The 21,817-nt window shown below is 39.5% G+C and overlaps 1 protein-coding gene across 1 annotated transcript in view; it reads left to right on the plus strand.

The window, feature by feature from the left end:
• The window catches only part of CDC42BPA (CDC42 binding protein kinase alpha), a 328,701-nt gene that overhangs the window by 171,519 nt on the left and 135,365 nt on the right, over nucleotides 1-21,817 (plus strand). Inside the window, 3 exon segments of the mRNA XM_043511659.1 lie at nucleotides 18,328-18,421; nucleotides 19,430-19,630; nucleotides 20,226-20,474. Of these exon segments, the coding sequence (XP_043367594.1) occupies nucleotides 18,328-18,421; nucleotides 19,430-19,630; nucleotides 20,226-20,474 (544 nt within the window).

Here is a 21,817-nt window from a genome sequence, read left to right on the forward strand (position 1 = left end):
TATGGTCCTTCTCATTGTGAGGCACCTAGCCATCGCCATCATTAATGGCTATCAACCTCTCCACTTCCCTACCTCAGAGTGTTTTATCCTCATTTTGCAGATGGGGAAATGAGATACATGATAAATCAAGTGATTTTTTACAAGGTCAAACAGGAAATCTGTGGCTGAAGGAGGAATTGAATCAGGACTCCTGTGTTCCCCTACAGCGCCTAACTAGATCATCCTTCTTACCCATCACCATAGTAACTATGTAGTGCACCAGGAAATTAAATCTGCATAGTGAAGTCCATGGAGTTTTCTGTTCTTTCACAGCTTCTCAGCAGCTCTTCTGGTAGATGTATAAAAATAATTTATATATATAAACTTCCTTTATTTTGTGGTGAGGAAACTATCAAAAAGTTGGGGCATGCAGAGTGACTCAGTCTCTTTCAGTTCTGTGCTTTAGACATTGTTGTGAGAGATATGAATAAGGCAACTTTTGCTAAAGAGCTCTAATGGCAGAAATCCTAATAACATTAGAAGACCCTAAGGGGTAGATTGAAAAGATCTTGGGCACGGCAATGCTCAGATTTGCCACACCTAACTTTTAGACACTTAAAAAAAAACTCTGGTATTTACAAAGCCGGAGAGAGGCACTTGGGCTTCCCTAAACAAGGGAGAGAGATAAGCCCCAAGAATGAGATTCACAAAAGTCAGCACGCTTGGCAACTCCTCACTAAAGTTAGCCAGTGGAAGATGCTAAAGTGAGGTATATGTCCAAGCCCCACCCCCTCACAGAGGTTGGCTCCTAAGCGTGGGCTGGAGGGAGACACCTCTCTGTGCTTGGGATTCTCATCTGCAAACCCTCCCTTGCTGCTGTTTTTGCAAGGGGTTGGTGCGAGGGGGGACCACCTCCCTGGTAACCTTTAGCCCAGTGGTTAGGGTACTCATCCAGGATATGAAGAATCCACTCCCCCTGCTCCTATAACTTTTTAGTTATTTATCCCCAGTTGAACAGCTTCAACAGAAGAGACTGAGGGAGTTCCATATCAGAATATCCTATAGTACAGTGGTTAGAGCACTTGTCTGAGAGGTGGCAGGTTTCTGTTCAAATCCCTTCTCCATCTCAGGCAGACAGGACTTGAATGGGGGTCTCCTACATTCTCTTCCTCCGACACACAGACATTCGCTCACGTTGTGTGAACTTACCTGTGGGGGCCCGATCCAGTAAACATGCTTGGATCTCACCTACTGGATTACGCCCTGCAGGCAAGTTACGCAGCGGAACACCTGCCTTCCCTCTGTTCCTGTGTGTCGCACTGGGGCTGAGATATCCAAGTGCCTAGCATGAGGCTGCAGAGTGCATGTGCAGATGCAGAAACTTAGATGCCTAGGGAACTTTTATTGCAAAAATGTAGGTGCCAAGTGAGTTTAGATACTTACAGGGTTCGGCAATAGTTGAGCATGGGTTTTGTGAATCCCAGTGGGGCCTGATTCTGGGATGTAGGCACCACAAGTGCCAATTAGGCTCCTATGTCCTTTTGTGAACCTAGAGCTAAGAATATAAACGAAATTTAGGTGCTGAACCATGGTAATTCTTGCTTACATGCACAGGGTTGAACTGATAATCACTTTGGGGACAGGAAGTTATTACTCCAGAACTTTCCTCTCACCCTAGGAGTGATCCATGTGTATTAAGGTTCAGTTGCATTGTGTTGGGTAATGTGGGAATATAAAGGCCGTCAGTCTGCAGGGCTGTCATTTTGGGACCTTTTGCCAATAGTTTTTAAATGGTCTTTACTTTAAATGTGGGGTACTGTCAGTGAACCCTGCTGACTACCTAAATTCACAGGAAATTGATTTTTAGAGAAAGACCCTATGGTTGAAACTATGCCAACTGTAACTTCCAATAAGAGTACTTGTGGCACCTTAGAGACTAACAAACAAATTTATTTGAGCATAAGCTTTCGTGAGCTACAGCTCACTTCATCGGAATTCATCCAAATGCATCCGATGAAGTGAGAAGTAGCTCACAAAAGCTTATGCTCAAATAAATTTGTTAGTCTCCAAGATGCCACAAGTACTCCTTTTCTTTTTTTGCGAATACAGACTAACACCGCTGCTACTCTGAAACCTTCCAATAAGAGTATAAATGTTATCTATGGGTATGTCTACTCTGCAATAAATGACTTGCGCCTGGCCATGGCTGGCCTGGGTCAGCTCACTCAGGCTAGCTGGGCTTAGGCTGTGGGGCTAAAAAATTGCAATTTAGGCATTCGGGCTTGGACTGGAGCCTGGGCTCTGAGATCCTGCAAGGGGAAAGAGTCTCAGGGCTCAGGCTGTAATTGCCCGAATGTCTATACTGCAATTTTTAGCCCCACAGTCTGAGTCCCATGAGTCTAAGACTGTTGACCTAGGCTCTGAGACTTGGTACTGTGGGTCTTTTATTGCAGTGTAGACATACCCTTTAAGACCACCAGTTACTATGGCTTGGTTTACATTGATGAAATTAAATGCACATTCTATCACTGGCCAAAGAAACTATAAATACTGTTGCTACTAAATATATAAAATCTTGTCCTAAATGCATTTGAGAATTGAACTTTGAGAGTTTGCATTATATCAAACCAGCATCCTCTTGTGGAGACAGAAAATTGAAAAAGAAGCTTTGCAAATAATTAAACATTGTAATTCTGGATTAGTTTTGATTAATGAATGGGATGGTACCTCCAGAGCCTTGGAATACTATTCTGTAATTATGTCATAATTTATCTTGTTCCAGCTGAAGATTATTTATCTCATTTCCTCATGATTGTCTCCTCCTTGAGCTTTACAAATTAAATCCAGCTAGCAGCAATTTTTACTAATTTCCCCTGATGATGGTTGGAGTCTTCAGACCAAAACAGTAGTCTTAAAATGGCTTTTATTTTTAATAAAATGGATAATTTTCTTACCTCCCTTTTTTGCAAAACTTTCAAGGTTACCAAAATTTTGTTGTCTTCAGTTTTGTACTCTATTAACATTCATAATCACTAACCATAATTTTTCTTTATTTATTTTAATTATTTTATTTTGCCGTAGGGCTTCTTGCCTGATAAAAAAATGCCAAATAAAAAGCCAAATTTAAATTTAAAAAGCCCAACTATTTTACACAATAGAAATGAATATATACCAAATGCTGCACAGAGCTGTGTGGACATAGCATGAGTAATTATATAACATATATATATTATTCCTTCTACCATTTTTTTTATATCTGCATTATTACACTATCAGAAACTTATTGCTGTGCACTTCACACATACGAGGTCCCCAAATATTTGAAGTGTGTTCTGTTTCCCACAGGTTGTTGCGTTTTAAAATAAAGCATATGGTATAAACATGTTCAAAGAGACAGACAAACTAGTACATAGTCTTAAACAGTCAGTAGGATTCCAGTATGAATTTAAAACCCTGGACAAGCAATTTGATTGAATTTTCTATAGTACATCCATATTAGTCTAAAAAATTAGCTTGAATCTGGTAATTTCTGTTTGAATTAAATATTAGGGGCTGTTCTATATTAAAGCAGGCATAATATTGCCAATAGTTTTTCATGTGGTAGAGATAGTATTCACACAAAATCCTTCTGATCTAGTTATTTTATTGTAAGTGGTGTTTGTGGGGAAACTGACTCTGAAAGTACATTGCTCTGTACATCACATTCAGGAACTGCACGGACATCTGAGTTCCACTGCCTCATCCTTTGACTTCAGTGGGCTTTGGCTCAGACCCCAGTCCAGGGTTTCCTAAACTCTGGCACATGTATTATTCTTGGTACATGAGTTTAATGTTCCATACAGTCACATCACAACAATTTTTAAGGTGATATATGGGAGCCACTGCCATAATCCTTTCCATTTCGGTTAATCTGATTTGACGTGATGCCATGGAAACTGAATATGATTGGAGATAAACCATTGTTTTATACCTTTTTTTTTTTTGAGTTATTAGGTCTTGTCTCGATGGTGCATTATTTTTAAGTAAGAAGGAAAAGAAAAGAAAAACATTGAGAGTTTTCAGCACACACTCAGACACAAAGCAGGGTTGTTGTTTTTTAATTAACCTAATTCTAGAACTATAACATCCAAATATTTTACAGCAAATAAATATACAACAATGCAACAACTTTCTTTGGCAGATTAGTTTTTAAGATGCTATAGTAAAATGTTTTTAAATTGCTTGATTTTTCAGAAGACCATTTTGTAAGTTCTTTGAAAAACATCAGGATATATTCCTAAGCCAGTATGTGCACACAATATGTGTGTTCAGGAATGAACCTCCATGTCTGAGCACACCCAAAGTGTGTATATGTTGGCTGGCGAACACACGCCCTCTTGTGTGTTGTTGCTTACTTTATTAACATTTGAAATTCATAAAGAAAACCAGATACCAGAAGATAAATAGTTTGGCCTTTCCTGGATAGCTGTTTGAACAGCAGAAATTAGTTTAAAGAACAGTGTAAGTCTCTGGAGAAGGATTTTTTTTAATAATGAAAAATAAAATACCAGGGTGTCTCTAAGTCTAGATCAGGGGTTCTCAAACTGTGGGTTGGGACTCCAAAGTAGATCGTGACTCCGCTTTAATGGGGTCGCCAAGGCTGGCTTAGACTTGCGGGGGCCCAGGACCAAAACCCGAGCCCTACACTGCGTGGGGCGGCGCCAAAACCTAAGCCTGAGGGCTTCAACCCTGAGCAGCAGGGCTCAGATTACAGGCAACTTGCCTGGGGCTGAAGCCCTTGAGCATTGGCTTTTGCCCTCCCATCAGGAGTGGTGGGGCTCAGGATTTGACTTTGTCCTCCCCTCCCGTCCCCATCCCCCCATCCCCCAGGGTGGCAGGGCTCGGACAGGCTCAGGCTTCTATCCCCCCTCCTGGTGTTGTGTAGTAATTTTTGTTGCCAGAAGGGGGCCATGGTGCAATGAAGTTTGAGAACCCCTGGTCTAGATTATGTATATCCTGAGACTCAGGAGATCTGGGTTCAACTCCTGACTCTGTCACCTTGCAACCTTGAATGAGGTGTATGTACCTTAATAATAAATAATTATTATGGAAAATTATTGTGGAAAATAATACTGCTTTTCTCCCACCCTTTGTCTTTTTACTCTGTTTAACTTGTTGGCTCTTCAGGGTCTCTTTCTTACTGTGTATATATAGTGCCTAGTACATTGGAGCCCTGATTTCTGTTGGCGCCTGTATGCACCATTGTAATACTACTACCAATAATAATCTTAATTTGTTGTGTATAAAACTATATACATTGTAAAATCATATACCCATTATCAATAAATATGCCAGTCTCCAAGGGCTTGGGAGCAGTTCCCTTGAGGCCTGATCCAGCTCTCATTGTACTCAATGGGAATCTGTCCATTAATTTTAATGAGAGTTTAAATTGGGCTCTTGATACTTAAAGTATTGGGATTCTTCTAAACTAGAGGTGAATTTTTTGGATGATACTGAGGGTGGTAAAGGCTATACTGTGTAACAGCTAATAAGAAAACAGAGTGGAGTTTACAATCATAGGATAAAGGTTTTCTAAAAAATGAAAATTATAAATCTACCCTACAAAAATATAAATAAAAATGTGTGTAGAATCTGTTCCATTTATCCCCTGTTGATTGTATTTTGCCTATAAAGGACTCAATCCTGAAAACTTTAGGCATGTCTTATTGACTTCAGAACTATTCACATGCTTACATCTTTGCAGGTTCAAATCCTTATGTTGTCAGCTTCATAGGGCAGAGTCTGATTTATATGTAAACATAATGGTGGTGTTTTGAGCACTGTGTGAATAATAATAATACAGGTAAATATATTTTGATCAAAAAGTGATTCTGAGTTTAAGTGAAATACGTTTTTATGGGTTCCACACATGGGATGAGGGAGTGTCTGTTTAGGTAGAGATACAGAGGAGCCTTGATAAGAGGTTTGGTCAAAGGAGTGTAACAAAGTCCATTTTTCTTGAGCTGCTATCGTGAGCAGCCTATTTTACTGGGATTATTGAAGAGTAGCTGCCGATTACCCAAATCTAATCTGCCTGCAGTGCGTGCTGCTGTTTTTGCCAGGTGGGATTTATTTCTAGCTTTGTTTGCTGGAGTTCAGATAAGCTTAAATTGGCAGAATATGGCAACTCCAGCATTTGATATAACCCAGCACAATATAATGGAAAATAGCAGTAGATTCTGTCTCTTAAATTGCTGTATGTTTAACTGGTTTCAGAGTAGCAGCTGTGTTAGTCTGTATTCGCAAAAAGAAAAGAAGTACTTGTGGCACCTTAGAGATTAACAAATTTATTTGAGCATAAGCTTTTGTGAGCTACAGCTCACTTCATCGGATGCATTCAGTGGAAAATACAGTGGGGAGATTTATATACACAGAGAACATGAAACTATGGGTGTTACCATACACACTGCAAGGAGAGTGATCACTTAAGATGAGCTATTACCAGCAGGAGAGCGGGAGGGGGGGAGGAGGAGGAAGAAAACCTTTTGTGGTGATAATCAAGGTGGGCCATTTCCAGCAGTTGACAAGAACATCTAAGGAACGGTGGGGGGGGGAGAAATAACATGGGGAAATAGTTTTACTTTGTGTAATGACCCATCCACTCCCAGTCTCTATTCAAGCCTAAGTTAATTGTATCCAGTTTGCAAATTAATTCCAATTCAGCAGTCTCTCGTTGGAGTCTGTTTTTGAAGTTTTTTTTGTTGAAGAATAGCCACTCTTAGGTCTCAGAGTAGCAGCCGTGTTAGTCTGTATTCGCAAAAAGAAAAGGAGTACTTGTGGCACCTTAGAGACTAACAAATTTATTAGGTCTTAGGTCTGTAATCGAGTGACCAGAGAGATTGAAGTGTTCTCCGACTGGTTTTTGAATGTTATAATTCTTGACGTCTGATTTGTGTCCATTTATTCTTTTATGTAGAGACTGTCCAGTTTGACCAATGTACTTGGCAGAGGGGCATTGCTGGCACATGATGGCATACATCACATTGGTAGATGTGCAGGTGAACGAGCCTCTGATAGTGTGGCTGATGTGATTAGGCCCTATGATGATGTCCCCTGAATAGATATGTGGACACAGCTGGCAACAGGCTTTGTTGCAAGGATAGGTTCCTGGGTTAGTGGTTCTGTTGTGTGGTGTGTGGCTGCTGGTGAACATTTGCTTCAGGTTGGGGGGCTGTCTATAAGCAAGGACTGGCCTGTCTCCTAAGATCTGTGAGAGTGATGGGTCATCCTTCAGGATAGGTTATAGATCCTTGACGATGCAATGGAGAGGTTTTAGTTGGGGGCCGAAGGTGATGGCTAGTGGCGTTCTGTTCTTTTCTTTGTTGGGCCTGTCCTGTAGTAGGTGACTTCTGGGTACTCTTCTGGCTTTGTCAATCTGTTTCTTCCCTTCGGCAGGTGGGTATTGTAGTTGTAAGAATGCTTGATAGAGATCTTGTAGGTGTTGGTCTCTGTCTGAGGGGTTGGAGCAAATGCGGTTGTATCGTAGAGCTTGGCTGTAGACAATGGATCGTGTGGTGTGATCTGGGTGAAAGCTAGAGGCATGTAGATATGAATAGCTGTCAGTAGGTTTCCGGTATAGGGTGGTGTTTATGTGACCATTGCTTATTAGCACCATAGTGTCTTCAAAAAAAAAAAAACCTTCAAAAACAGACTCCAACAAGAGACAGCTGAATTGGAATTAATTTGCAAACTGGATACAATTAACTTAGGCTTGAATAGAGACTGGGAGTGGATGGGTCATTACACAAAGTAAAACTATTTCCCCATGTTATTTCCGCGCCCCCCCCCCCACCATTCCTCAGACGTTCTTGTCAACTGCTGGAATTGGCCCACCTTGATTATCACTACAAAAGGTTTTCTTCCTCCCCCTCCTCCCCCACTCTCCTGCTGGTAATAGCTCATCTTAAGTGATCACTCTCCTTACAGTGTGTATGTTAACACCCATTGTTTTATGTTCTCGGTGTATATAAATCTCCCCACTGTATTTTCCATTGAATGCATCCGATGAAGTGAGCTGTAGCTCACGAAAGCTTATGCTCAAATAAATTTGTTAGTCTCTAAGGTGGCACAAGTACTCCTTTTCTTTTTGCATGTTTAACTGTTACCAATCCAAATCAAGTGACTCCCAGACTTGTTGGAAGATCACCAAATGTAGTGCGCTTTGAGTATCTCTTGGGGCTCACAGTTCTGCATTGCTGTATGTATTAACTCAATAAAACCTTTGTAAGCAACAAATTGTTGTCTTTAGTTGAAAAGTAGCCAAACGTAAATGTGTCTTCATTTTTATTTATGTATTTATGTATTATTTTTGGCATGGGCGTATTTTTATTGCACCAAATGAAGGGCAGTGGGGGAAGAAAAGTATTTCTGAAACAGCAGAAGGGAGAGGCACAGTTTACCCATCTTCTGTCCTCGTAGGGGAAAATCTCTGGTACAGCAGGAATTCTGGAGTGAAGCTCCAGCCAATATGGTAGGCAGATCTGTGCTAGCATTTTTTCCTAGGGCAGGTAGCTTGGCAAAGAGAATTGCTGCCTGTTGTAAAAAATGCATAGTTATAACCAATAAATGTCTGCTTCTGACATTTGGTTTGTAATTGTTGGGAATGCACGTACATGTATAATGATTAAATGATGTTCTATAGGACCCTCAGTTAGCACTAAGCCATCAATATCAGCTTCCCTGTGCTAATGTCTAGCAACTATATCTAAAACCACTATTTTTTGCACAAACTAATGGTTTGGTTTTAACTTTATAACCCAGATGGTAGGGACATAGAGAAAAATACTGAGAATTTGGAGAATTCACAGAAAAATTGTTTAATACTGGATACAATTCATGCTTTTTTACTTTATGGTTAGCAATGATAGTACATCTTGAGCTTTAGGCCAGGTCTACACTATAAACTTACATCGGTATAACCACATTCCTGAGCGATGCAGTTATACCAACCTAACCCCTAGTGTACACAGCGCTATGTTGGAGGGTGGACATCTTCAACTTAGCTACTGCCTCTCACGGAGGTGGATTAACTACGCCAGTGGGAGAGGCTATCCCGTCAGCATAGTAGTATCTTCACTAAAGCGCTATACTGGCACAGCTGCATCTGTGTAGTTGTGCCGCTTCAGCATTTTAGGTGTAGACCTGCCCTTAGGGTGTGACCCTCCCCCATTGTGGGGTCTCAGAACCCAGGCTCCAGACTGAGCCGGAATGTCTGCACCACAGTTAAACAGCCCTGTAGACCGAGACCCACAAGCCCGAGTCTGCTGACATAGGCCAGCCACAGGTGTTTAATTGCAGTGTTGACAACTCTTACTGATTATGTGGGAGAGAGGTAATTTATAAAATCAAATACCATTTCATTTACATTATATGTATATATTTTCGTAACATGAAGATAAAATAATGCTTATGCATGAGATCACTCTATGTGTTTAACCAGTAGATTAAAATAAACTGGTAGCTTTGTCTATATTTCTAAATATAGAGTAATATTGTAAAAGGGACTTTTCTTGCAATCGTTCTTCATACAGGATTCCCACTGAAGTCACAGAGTTTAAACCCAGAGTATCTCCTTCATGTGCTGAAAGACACAGTATTATTTCCTGATCTTTTCAGGTTTTCTAATTTCATAATAATTTTTAGCATCTGAATTTAATATGCATGTCTGCAAGCTGACCCAATGGCATAATCATTTGTAATAGTGCTCTCTGACACTTCTTCATAGCCATTCTGGGACACTTGTTCCAGGAGAGAGCGATAGAGAGAGAGATGAAACTCATTAAGATTCTTGCTATTTTAATCTTTGTTTTCCTATTGCAGTTCTCCTGGTGATTCTGTTATCCAATTACTTGTAGAGTGATGCAGGTGAACCTCAATACCTGAGCAGACTTTGATACCACCAACATAATTATGCAATAAACTTAACTTCAGTGATTTAAACACTTTAAGTCCAGTAAACATAACAGTAGCAGGAGTAAATTGCTACCTGCTGATTTCTGGTTTTCTAGAAAACCCAGAAAACAAATATGTGAGCTGTAAGAAATATATTTTATTTCTCAATATTCATTATTGCTTCAAAGAAATATAAACTATCTGGTGTGCTGTTTGCATTTGGAAATAATAGTCCCAGCCCCATAATGAAGCTATACTTGAAAAACAATCATTACATAATTGCTGTTGTCTTCTTGACAGATATGCTTTTCCTTGGGTCTTACATGCCAGCATTTGCAATGAATTTTGGTACAAATTTAACTTTACTTAAAATTCAATTATAATACATATTTCCAATTTGCTAAGTTCTTAATATTTCTATAGTAATTTTCTGTCTCAGAAATGAACCTAGTCAAATGGTTTCAGAACATAAAATTAGGCTTTTTTTAATAACTGATATTATTTACTGATATTTATTTATAAAACACTGCTACAGATTTACCATATTTCATAGAGAACAGTTTATTCTTGATCCTTAGTAAACAAACAGAATTTCTGTCTGGTTCATTAGTAGGATTATTGTCATTCATTTTGATTTCTCTAACACCTACTATGATCCCATATCAGAACACTGTTAGAGTAACACAGCATTCAAAATGACTACTCTTTTATTTGTGGTTAAAGAAAAACTCATTTTAAAGAGAGCTGGGTGAACCCATTCGGAGAAACAAACCTCAATCTGAAGCTTTGCCCAAATCACAAATTAAACCAGACTCTATTATGAGGTTTGAAAAATGTTCTGTTAATATTTAAAATATTTTTTTCACAAGCCTCAATGCTTTTTATTTTCATTCTGGAAGCAAACTTACAAAAGATTCATGGAAGCAGGTGTTCCCCCAGTATTTCCAGGCTGATCAGAAACAAGAAGTACCTAAAATTGCATGGACAATTGCTTCTGACAGCGTTTCCAGCCGTGACTCTGATCCTATGCAATGCCAAGCTTCTACTACAAGGGGCTGAGTGCCTACAATTCCCATTGTAATTCACAGGAGCTGAAGGCATTCAGTAGGTCATATGATTGTTTCTCATGTTGCAGACTCAAACACTTTACGTAAGCATCTGTACTTAAGAGTGGTCTCGTGCTCCAGACTTCTGGGTCTTTGGAGTTTTATATGTCGCTCATTCCAGATAGAAATCTAGACTTTACTCACAGATCACACCCAATGATGACATTGTTGTGAAGCGGAAGTAAGGGCACAAAGTTGTACTGTTTCCTTTGATAGTTTGAGCATGTATGCCCTTTAATTTACTTTGCTGTCAGTTTGAAGTACTTGTAGCAACTCAAGATAACAAAAGTAACTCCTGGAGCCTGTATGCACAGTGTGTCATGCAACTGGGTGGAAAAGGGCTGCTCTGCTCTTGAACAGGATGTGGTTTCTTCAAGAGTCGGTTACAGATTCCATAGAGCACCATGCTATCAAACTTCTTGAATTTAGCATCTCTTCCCACTATAAATGTGATTTACAGAATGGGTTTGCAAATGAATCCTATTTTGAAATGGTTTTTTTTTCTGTTTAAGAGTAGCATATGATCTCTCTTTTTTGAAGCCCCTGATAGGATTGAAAGGTTTGTAAAGAACAGGTGCTCTGTATGTAGCCTACTACCCAGTTAATATTGGCACTTTGCATTCTTTAGCACCTTTGATCACAGGATCTCAAAATGTTTTATAAATATTAACAAATGAAACCTCTCTCTTTAAACCTTCTATATCTGTTGTGAAGAGTCATTCAGTTTTAGAGAGGTCCTGGGAGCACCCACAAGTGATAATATAGGGGGAGCTGTTAGCACTGAACACTCCTGCTGCAAGACCTTTTTTCAGTTGCTTATGTCTTTGCCAATGTTAACCATGTGGACTGAAGTTTTCCATCCCAGGTGTCCGCCTAAAACAAAAATGGTTCAGCCATTTTCAAAGAAGTGATAAGAAAAAATTACATTCTTTGCTTATGATAAAAAAATTATTACAACATTTCATGGCCTTTTGCCGTTCTCATGAAAAAACATCCACATTTGGCCAAGTTTTAAGCCTTCGGACTGTCTTAGTTTGCACATGTTTTTTAGAACTTGACTGCTACATTCTCCAAAGATGCTTTCTGTACTGGGTAGGCTCCATCCCAGAGCTTCAGGGGCTGAGAGGGACTTTCGTTGTAATTGCTGCTCCTTGCTGGTGTAGTCAACAGTAGTGCAGGGCACCAGAATAGAGAGCAGGGAGATGATCTCTTCTGTGCTGAATGTTCTTCCTTCTAGTCCCCAGGTACCATGGAGGAGGAAGCCACTTGACTCAAATGTAGAGAGGCCAAAACCTCAACCGCAATGAGTGGTGTAGAGGGAATAGTTAAGGACAAGAAATTTGGGTCAGGAGGAGATGCTGGGAGCTGGCAAAAGATTGGGGGAGACACTGGGATTGCTTGAGCAAGGAGACTTGGACTGGGAATGGGGGATATGGAAACAGGAGTAGGTGGGGACTGAGAGAGGAGAAGACTGAGGTTGGATGAATAGCTGGTGCAAGAGGAGGCTGGGACGGGCCAGGCAAGGAGACCAGAAGCCAGTTGTGTGTAAGGAATGGGTCAGAGGACTAGGAGCCAGTGGGAGTTGCGGGAGAGATTGAGATTGGTTGAGGAAGGGGCAGAGGGACTGGAGCTGAGTGAGTAAGGAGATTGGAAGAAGGAGCCTTGAAGGGGATGCTGGGTGGAGGGAAGACTGGGACTGAGCTGGGAAGCCTGGAAGGGGAGACAGGCATGAGATGGAGACTGGAGACGAGGAGTGGCTAGGTGATGCGACTGGGGTGAGGAGTCAGGGAGGGTGTGGTAGAGAGGAAGAGAGAGCTCTGGGTCAGAAGTGTCAGGCTTGGGGAAAACAAGAGCAGAAAGATCTGTAATAACTGGAGCACACTCCATAACCAAGAATGGAACTCAAAATCCTGAGTCTCAACATTCTTCTGCTGTTAGCAAATATCTGTGAAACCTGTTGGCAAAGCGTATGTATCTTCCTCCTCTTGTACTAGTCCACATAGAGGGTGATAACATACTACTACTATCACTTACTACTTACTAGTTCAGGTGGCAGAGATCTTTGTGGTGGATTTAAAGGTTCCAATCCTGCTGTTAACATATAAGGTTGTCAATAGGATTTAACCTGATGGAATTTCTTTTTAGTTTGATTTTTTTTAAAAGCCTAGGAAATTAGTCTAAATATTAGTGTTAAAAGAACATTATTAAGGTTGCAAAGTCAAGCACCCAAAAGATGTTGGGCCAGATTCTCAGCTGGCCTAGCTCCATTGAAGTCAATGGAGCTACGCAGATTTACTGAAGTTGCGGATCTGGCTACCTATATTTATGAAAAATAATCATTCTTACCCATGTGACTAATAGGAAATGGAAAGAATTTTAAAAATTGGATTCATCTGGTCACTCCAGTCTTAATTCCTCTTTCACAGCATTAGATTCCCATGGATTATGTAGGAATCTCTGTGGTGGAGTAGGTAATGGTAGCACAGCACAGTGGTTGGCCCTGCTGCAAGGGAAGAGGAGGCCAAGAGGCTTATGAAGGGACAACCATTCCATGTATCTGATTGGGATTTCCCCAGGGTTTCATCCACAGTTCTTGGCCTCTGGTTTGTATAGACTCTACCTCCTGCTTCTTCTGCAAGACTGCCATCTCTACTTCAGTGTGTCGATGATGAAGCAGAGATGTGACAAGAAAAAGCTTGAAGTATATTGCGTTTTTCCTCTCCTTCCTGTGGGACATGAACATTTGGCCTGGTGTCAAAAATGGCTCTTAAAAATAAGTATTTAGCCACAGTATTTTCAGTGCCCTGTGTAATTTGTTTGTGTGAGTGTGTGTAATACTGACGATCACAGCAAGATTTTTCTTGGTTCTGTTTTGTGGAATCTGTCAACTCTCACTGTCCATATTTTTTTTTTAATACTCTTGAGTATATCTTGAAAGACAGATGACTTGGGTAAACGGTGCCTCAAAGGTAATTCCTGTTTTTTGTTTATCTTGTTCTTGGTCCAGATTTTGAAATGCAATTTGATTTTAGATTTACTTTTTGCAAATCATTTCACACCAGAATTATGTTTCCCAAGGCATTGGTAGCATGTTCCTGTTTTTTTTATTTGAAATGTACTTTGATGGGACAATGTAAAAATAAATACATTTAAAAAAATCTCAAACTGGCAATAGTAATTATTTGACATGTAGCGTCAGCAACATTCTGCAAAACTGGGACTGAAGAATGTTGCTTAATGGATGCTCAAATGCTTCTTTCAGTTTACATTTTAAGAATTAGCCATTATTTATTGTGCCCTCTTCTGAGATTTGAAATCTAATAATACTTGCTTGCCTTTGATAAATGCATTTGCTGTGTTTCTAGAGTGGCAGGAGCTCTTCGTTAGAGTGAGTCACCCAAACCAGTGGCTGTTTCTAAATGTTGTGAAAATAGAGCTTTTTATTTTGAGTATTTTACTTCCAAGTCAGTGGAACAAGTAAGATCTTACCAAACGCAGTAAGATCTAAATACTATTAATCTAAGACTGTTTGGTTTTTAAATTTGACTTGAGTCAGAAGTGCCTAATTTGTAGTTTTACCAATTATACTTTAAAAAGTTAGCTACCCACACTGGTAGCAGTACCCAGGATAACACAGTATTAACCTATACTTGCCATATACTGGACTGAGTATATTTAAGGCAACATTAACTCTCCACCCTGTACTCTGTGGTATCCTTTTTCTGAGTCAAAGCAGAGCTTGAAGGGCAGTGGCCAAGGGAGTTGCAGGTTTGCATAGCTGTCTGAGATCTGGGATCCCCTTGGATGTCCACCGTCGTCTTGTCTTTTTGCATGCTGTTTGCTCCATTCTTTGCACTTCCACCAATCTCCATGACTAGGCAGGGTGTACGCATAAACAATATGGAAACAATGTTTTAAACTTCAGTAATGAGAGTTCCCTTCCAAGTACTTTTGTGAAGTAGGGGACTCAGTGGACCAACGTCCAGTAATAATTTTATCTGAGAACTTCGTGAAAATCAAAAAACTGCCTTGAAAGGGACAGTCAGGCGGAATGAGCTGTAGGGACAGTTCTGCTTTTTACAGAAATGTTTCTGTTAATGTATATCATGATTGAGTCAGGAGCTTCAATCTGTGAAAATAGACAGAAAACTGAAAACATGTACTTATGTCAATTTCAACCATAATAAATGTTAGCATCTGTATAAATCTACATTAATTTCTTTTCTGCTTGATACTACGCTTCCATTGACTTTAATGGTGCAGTGTCAGAATCTAAAGAGCAACCAGTTTTTGACAAAAGAAATTCCCCTCAAAACAATAAATTAACCCTATTTTTATTGTTACAAACTATAACAAGTTAATACAAATTATAAAATGTATTATTCATGTACAGTAGCTTCCTGAAACTCACTGGTACTGTTTTCATTATTCTGAAGTGTGTAAAGCTTGACATCTTACCCTTAGTGCTATAGAATCTATCATCTTTTCCATTATAAACCTTTAATTATAAAGGTTTATAAATCAGTCTTTAAAAAAATTCTCTGAGGTATAGCATAGCCTACTAAGGTCTCAGCCTGTGAATAATTCAGTTTACTTTTTGCCAACATTTGGGGGGAAAAAAGTTGATTAGTCATTTATAGGTTGTATGCAGTGTTGTGGTAACCATATTGGTCCCAAGATTTTAGAGATCCAAGTTAAGTATGGTGATATCTTTTATTGGACCGACTTCTATTGGTGAGAGAGAGATGAACATTTGAGCTCATACAGAGCTCTTCTTCGGCTAAGTAGAGCTAAGAAGTCTAAGAGCTCGGTGTGAGCTTGAAAGTTCATCTCTCTCTCACCAACAGAAGTTGGTCCAATACAAGATACTGTATTACCTCAGCCACCTTGTCTCTAATTTATATGTTAATCATTTATAGGTTGTTATAAGAATGAAATAGTTAGTATTTTCAGTTGCTAATTTTTCCTATTTTGTTCTTATGCCTCATAAACAGCTCAAATCTTTGAAAGCTAACATTGCTTAGTGGCAGTCAATTCATGGTCTTCCTTTTGAATATTTTAGGTCAGAGTAGGATGAGAATTTAATACCCTTGTCATATTTTTGAGAAATGCAGTTTAATGGGCAAATGCTATAACTGTGTTTTAATTATTATTTATTTGTATTGTGTTATTTGTATAGTTAAAAGATGTCATTTGGATTACATTTGGACCTCATTCACATGCCTAACCACCAAGGTCTTAGTTCTGCACTTGACTCCATATGGGTGTGCCCTTACACAGTCCGCTGCAGAATTTGGGCCCAATTAATCTATGACTTTCAGATTCCCTGTGTACTCAGTTACCTGGGAGACATTAAAGCCTCAGATGAAAAACCGTCACCTTTATAGGATTACGCTCTTACTGTATAAATCTATGTGCAAGGATGGACCGTATGCCTATACATAGAACCCTGCAAATCTGCGGATATTGGCTTTATATCCATGGATATCCGCAGATGCGGATATCCGTGAACCATGTTTGCAAATCGCGGATGGATGTGGACTCAAATTTTATATCCATGCAGGGCTCTACCTATGTAGATCCCTTCACAGAACCAAAACCTAATTTGGTGAAATAAAAATTCACGAACAGCTAATCACAGTTTTCATTACTCTTAAGTACAAAGTGAGCTGTACAATTAATACATATTTTAAAAATATTTTGAACTTGTTTTAAATTTAACATTTTACAAAAACCCCACAACCCTTCCTCTTCCACCTTCCCCCTCTCCCTGCAAAAATCTAAAAAAAAATCCCCCCACAAAAAAACCCGCTAAATTGTAAGGAATAACTCCTGCAATCTATTAGATGTCAATCATAATTCTAAATCCCATGGCTTTTATAGTTTTGAGATAAACTCAGTACTTTAACAAAATTTATGGTGTAAATTCCTTAAGTTATTTATTCTTTTATGGCCCTCACTTTCTCCACGCTCTTCCCTCTTAGAGGTATTTCATGGGAGTACTTTTGTAACTAGGACCTTTGGAAGTGAAGGTCCAAAATCTGTTCCTAATTACGCTGGGGTAAATCTGTTATAATACCACTTCAAGCAAGGAGTTACTCTTCTGGTCCAGAGATCCCAAATCGCCACTGACTTAAGCTGACTCCTATGAAATGATTGTGGCCGATGGTGTCACAGAAGCAGCACACACAGAATCAAAGACACTACTGACATATGTGGGTTGAGCTCCATGAAGCTGTCAATGATGAACATGGCCCTATTTATTTATGGCTGCCAAGTTAGACGACATCTGTTCCTACAATCCCACTGTTTACAGTATATAATACAGGAATCCCACCATTAGGCTGGCAGGTCATCAGGTTTCTTGAATTAATTGTTTATGCTTAAGAAATGAATGACATATTCTCAGAGTTCATGTGGGGTTTGTAAAACCATTGCTTTCTTACAGGAGAGCGGTAGCTCTGTGTGCTCGTGGTTTGTTGGTTTGTTTGAAGAGATCCTTTTTTTTTAAATGTGCGCGACTCCAAAAATAAATATAGGTTCTCAAACCAACACAAGTTGACTACTCACAAGGGTATCACCAACAGGGCAGGCTGTAAGCTAGTGAAGGATTCTTCAGAGACCTTTCAGCAGATCTATGAAATGGCATTGTCACAAATTCCAGATTGAATGTCCACCTAGCCTTATGAGTGGATAATATGAACTAGAATAAAAGAGTGAGTGTGTGTGTGTGTGTGTGTGTGTGTGTGTAAGGTGTAGGAATACATAGTAGGAATACAGAAATGTATAGATGAAAGATGCTAAATCATAATATTGCACAAATTATTTGTTGTAACTTTGTTCCACAGTTACATACGGGAGATGTTTTCTTAGCCTAGTGCCAGTATGTCACTTAAGAGTACTCCTCTAGACATCTTGAAATGATTTAGACATCTCTGTTATTTCAGTAAAGTATTAGATAATAGCACAGTATAAGGAATGCATAGGACTATGCAGACACTCTGCCATTATTTTCTTTATATGTATACAGGTGTAAATTGTCTGTGATGTGTGGAATTTAACCACATGATTATTAATATGATTAATGGGAGTTACATGGTTAAATCTCCACATGCTTCACTGAAAAAGTTCCAACTATATGTACTGACTGGATGGCAAGTGTTTTATGAATTAAGTCATCTAGTGAGCCACTACACTCAGTCTAATGATGTTGCACTGTCAGTGAATGAAAAAACAAGTTTCAAAGTTATTGGCCAGGAGGATGCATTATGCTTTTTCTTCATGCTAATTATTGAATACATTTCATTTGCAGGGACATTAAACCAGACAACATCTTGATGGATATGAATGGACATATTCGGTTAGCAGATTTTGGTTCTTGTCTGAAACTGATGGAAGATGGAACGGTAAATTAGAAAGAATGATACAGCTATGACCTCCCCTCAACCACCTTTCCTTTCTGTCCTCTACTTGCCAGTGAAATTTCTGCTCATAAAGAAGTCCTATTTGTGAAGGAAATGTCATTTTTAAGTGCACATTTTTATTAATGGCAGTGATAGCATTTGTACAGTTTTATAAGTATTTACAGTATTCGCAAAAAGAAAAGGAGTACTTTTGGCACCTTAGAGACTAACAAATTTATTTGAGCATAAGATTTCATGAGCTACAGCTCACTTCATAGCTCACGAAAGCTTATGCTCAAATAAATTTGTTAGTCTCTAAGGTGCCACAAGTACTCCTTTTCTTTTTGCAAATACAGACTAACACGGCTGCTACTCTGAAACCTTACAATATTTGGTTTCAGTTCAGAATATATCTGCATTCCATCTGAATTCTGTCTTTAAGTGCATTTTTATTTCATTTTATTAACAAAAGTTAATAAAGGGAGGGCATATAATCAAAATTAATACATATCCATTGGAAAGGTGTAAGACTCAATTTTGAGCCTCATGCCGTAATCATTACTTCATCCTATTGCAGTACTGTGTTTAAACTTATACAATGTGTGGTGTATCTGACAAGAATGTAATTCCAGTGTGATAGTCATGCCCTGAAGTGTTACAAAGCATCGGAATTAATAACGTGTGCGATTATCAGGGAGATAATAACTGCAGGCTCAAAACTGCCTTATTTTTGGCATTCATCACAGTTCACAGCAAAAGTAAATTATTAGATTACCCAGTAAATTTTTTCAGAACTTTAGGTTTGAAACACTGAAGTGGCTCTGACACGAGAACATTTTTTTTCTCAATTGTTATTTAGAAACCCCCCTTTTGTATTAGAGTTCACTGTTTATAATTTGAATTATAAACTTACACGTGCACGTGGTCCCCCTCAACCTCTCTCTCCACCCCTGGCACTACTGTCTGTAACTGTGTATGTCATTTTTACTCATGGAAATGCTAACTCCCCAGGTCCAGTCTTCGGTAGCAGTTGGAACTCCAGACTACATCTCTCCAGAAATCCTGCAGGCCATGGAAGATGGAAAAGGGAAGTATGGACCTGAGTGTGACTGGTGGTCCCTAGGTGTTTGCATGTATGAAATGCTTTATGGAGAGACACCCTTTTATGCAGAGTCATTGGTGGAGACCTACGGGAAAATAATGAACCACAAAGTTAGTGTTTTTTCTATCTTTTGTGAACTAATTTTAGTGAATAAAAAGGGTTAGCTTCAAGGTCTGTTTATAAAGAGAGTTCTTATGTAATGATCGTATTCATGTTCATAAATCTGAAATATAAATTTGGTTTCCATACAGTACATTTTGTGGTTATGAATTGCAATTGGCTTTGCTTTTGAATAAGATAGTCCAAAACTAAAAACCTGGATATACAATGGTGGCTATTAGTTCACTCCAAGGAGTAAGTCTTGGCTATGCTACATCACTCTTCTTCTGTTTTTTGCTGGTGGATCCATTTTTTGGCTTAAGAAAGAGATCATTAAACATTCTTCCACCTGGAGGCAAAGATAGAATCCAAAAATGTACATGAGACATTTAAATAAATAAAAAAGGAGGAGACAGTTATAGCATTTTCAATACTTTTTATCATCTGGGGAAGATTTTTTCCTAGAAACTTACTGCATTAATTTAACAGTAAGAGCCTGAGTATTTGCAAAGCTCTATCTTTCTGTACAGAAAGAATCACGAAGGAACCTGACTTTTGTGACATTTTCTTGGTAATAAACTATTTCCTCCTGTTTTATTCTTTAAGGAGAGGTTTCAGTTTCCTGCACAAGTGACAGATGTGTCTGAAAATGCCAAGGACCTCATTCGAAGGCTCATTTGCAGCAGGGAGCATCGACTTGGGCAAAATGGGATAGAAGACTTTAAGAACCACCCATTTTTTGCTGGGATTGAATGGGATAACATTCGGAACTGTGAAGCACCTTACATCCCTGAAGTCAGTAGTCCAACTGATACATCAAACTTTGATGTGGATGACGATTGTTTAAAAAACTCTGTAAGTCTAAGATTCACTTTTTTCCAAATCCTGATTTTCTTCATTTGTTACAGAGGTTTCCAAAATTTGGCTCTGAAATTTCAGAATGCTTTGGTTCTGTATGATACCCACTGATGCTGTGTATGAAGCAGATACAAATGCTCATCCAAGGAATGAGGCTTGATCCTGAAAACACTTAAGATGATGAATAAATTTACTCAAGTTGTGTAGAAATCAGTGTGGGTACTCGAAGAAAGTTGCACATATACTTATAAGTTTGCAGGATGAGACACTTAGGATGTTTACAATGCAATTAACCACCTGCGATTGACCCGTGTCATAGAATCATAGAATATCAGGGTTGGAAGGGCCTCAGGAAGTCATCTAGTCCAACCCCCTGCTAAAAGCAGGACCAATCCCCAACTAAATCATCCCAGACAGGCTTTGTCAAGCCTGACCTTAAAAACTTTTAAGGAAGGAGATTCCACCACCTCCCTAGGTTACGCATTCCAGTGTTTCACCATCCTCCTAATGAAAAAGTTTTTCCTAATATCCAACCTAAACGTCCCCCACTGCAACTTGAGACCATTACTCCTCGTTCTGTCATCTGCTACCACTGAGAACAGTCTAGATCCATCCTCTTTGGAATCCCCTTTCAGGTAGTTGAAAGCAGCTATCAAATCCCCCCTCATTCTTCTCTTCTGCAGACTAAAAAAATCCCAGTTTCTTCAGCCTCTCCTCATAAGTCATGTGTTCCAGTCCCCTAATAATTTTTGTTGCCTTCCGCTGGACGCTTTCCAATTTTTCCACATCCTTCTTGTTGTGTGGGGCCCAAAACTGGACATAGTACTCCAGATGAGGCCTCACCAATGTCAAATAGAGGGGAACGATCATGTCCCTCGATCTGCTGGCAATGCCCCTACTTATACATCCCAAAATGCCATTGGCCTTCTTGGCAACAAGGGCCCACTGTTGACTCATATCCAGCTTCTCGTCCATTGTAACCCCTAGGTGTCAGCTGACTTGAGCTTGCTGGGCTTGGGCTGCAGGGCTGTGAGGTTGGTGCAGATGGTCAGGCTCAAGCTAGAGCCCAGGCCCCATAGGGGTCCTGAGCTTTGGCTCCAGCCTGAGGCTGAATGTCTAAACCACAGTTTTAGAGCCCCATAGCCTGAGCCCTGTGAGCCCAAGTCAGATGACATGTGCCAGCCGCGGGTGGTTAATTGCACTGTAGACATATCCTTAGCCCAGAATAATAAAGAATAATGTATACGTAACTTTATTATTCTATCACTGTGGATTATAACCCTCCACTCAAAATGGCTCACATTTGTGCCAATTTTTAATCACTGTAACTGAAATTTTCC

The sequence above is a fragment of the Dermochelys coriacea genome, chromosome 3 (genome assembly GCF_009764565.3).
Source record: "Dermochelys coriacea isolate rDerCor1 chromosome 3, rDerCor1.pri.v4, whole genome shotgun sequence".
Taxonomy (NCBI): domain Eukaryota; kingdom Metazoa; phylum Chordata; order Testudines; family Dermochelyidae; genus Dermochelys; species Dermochelys coriacea.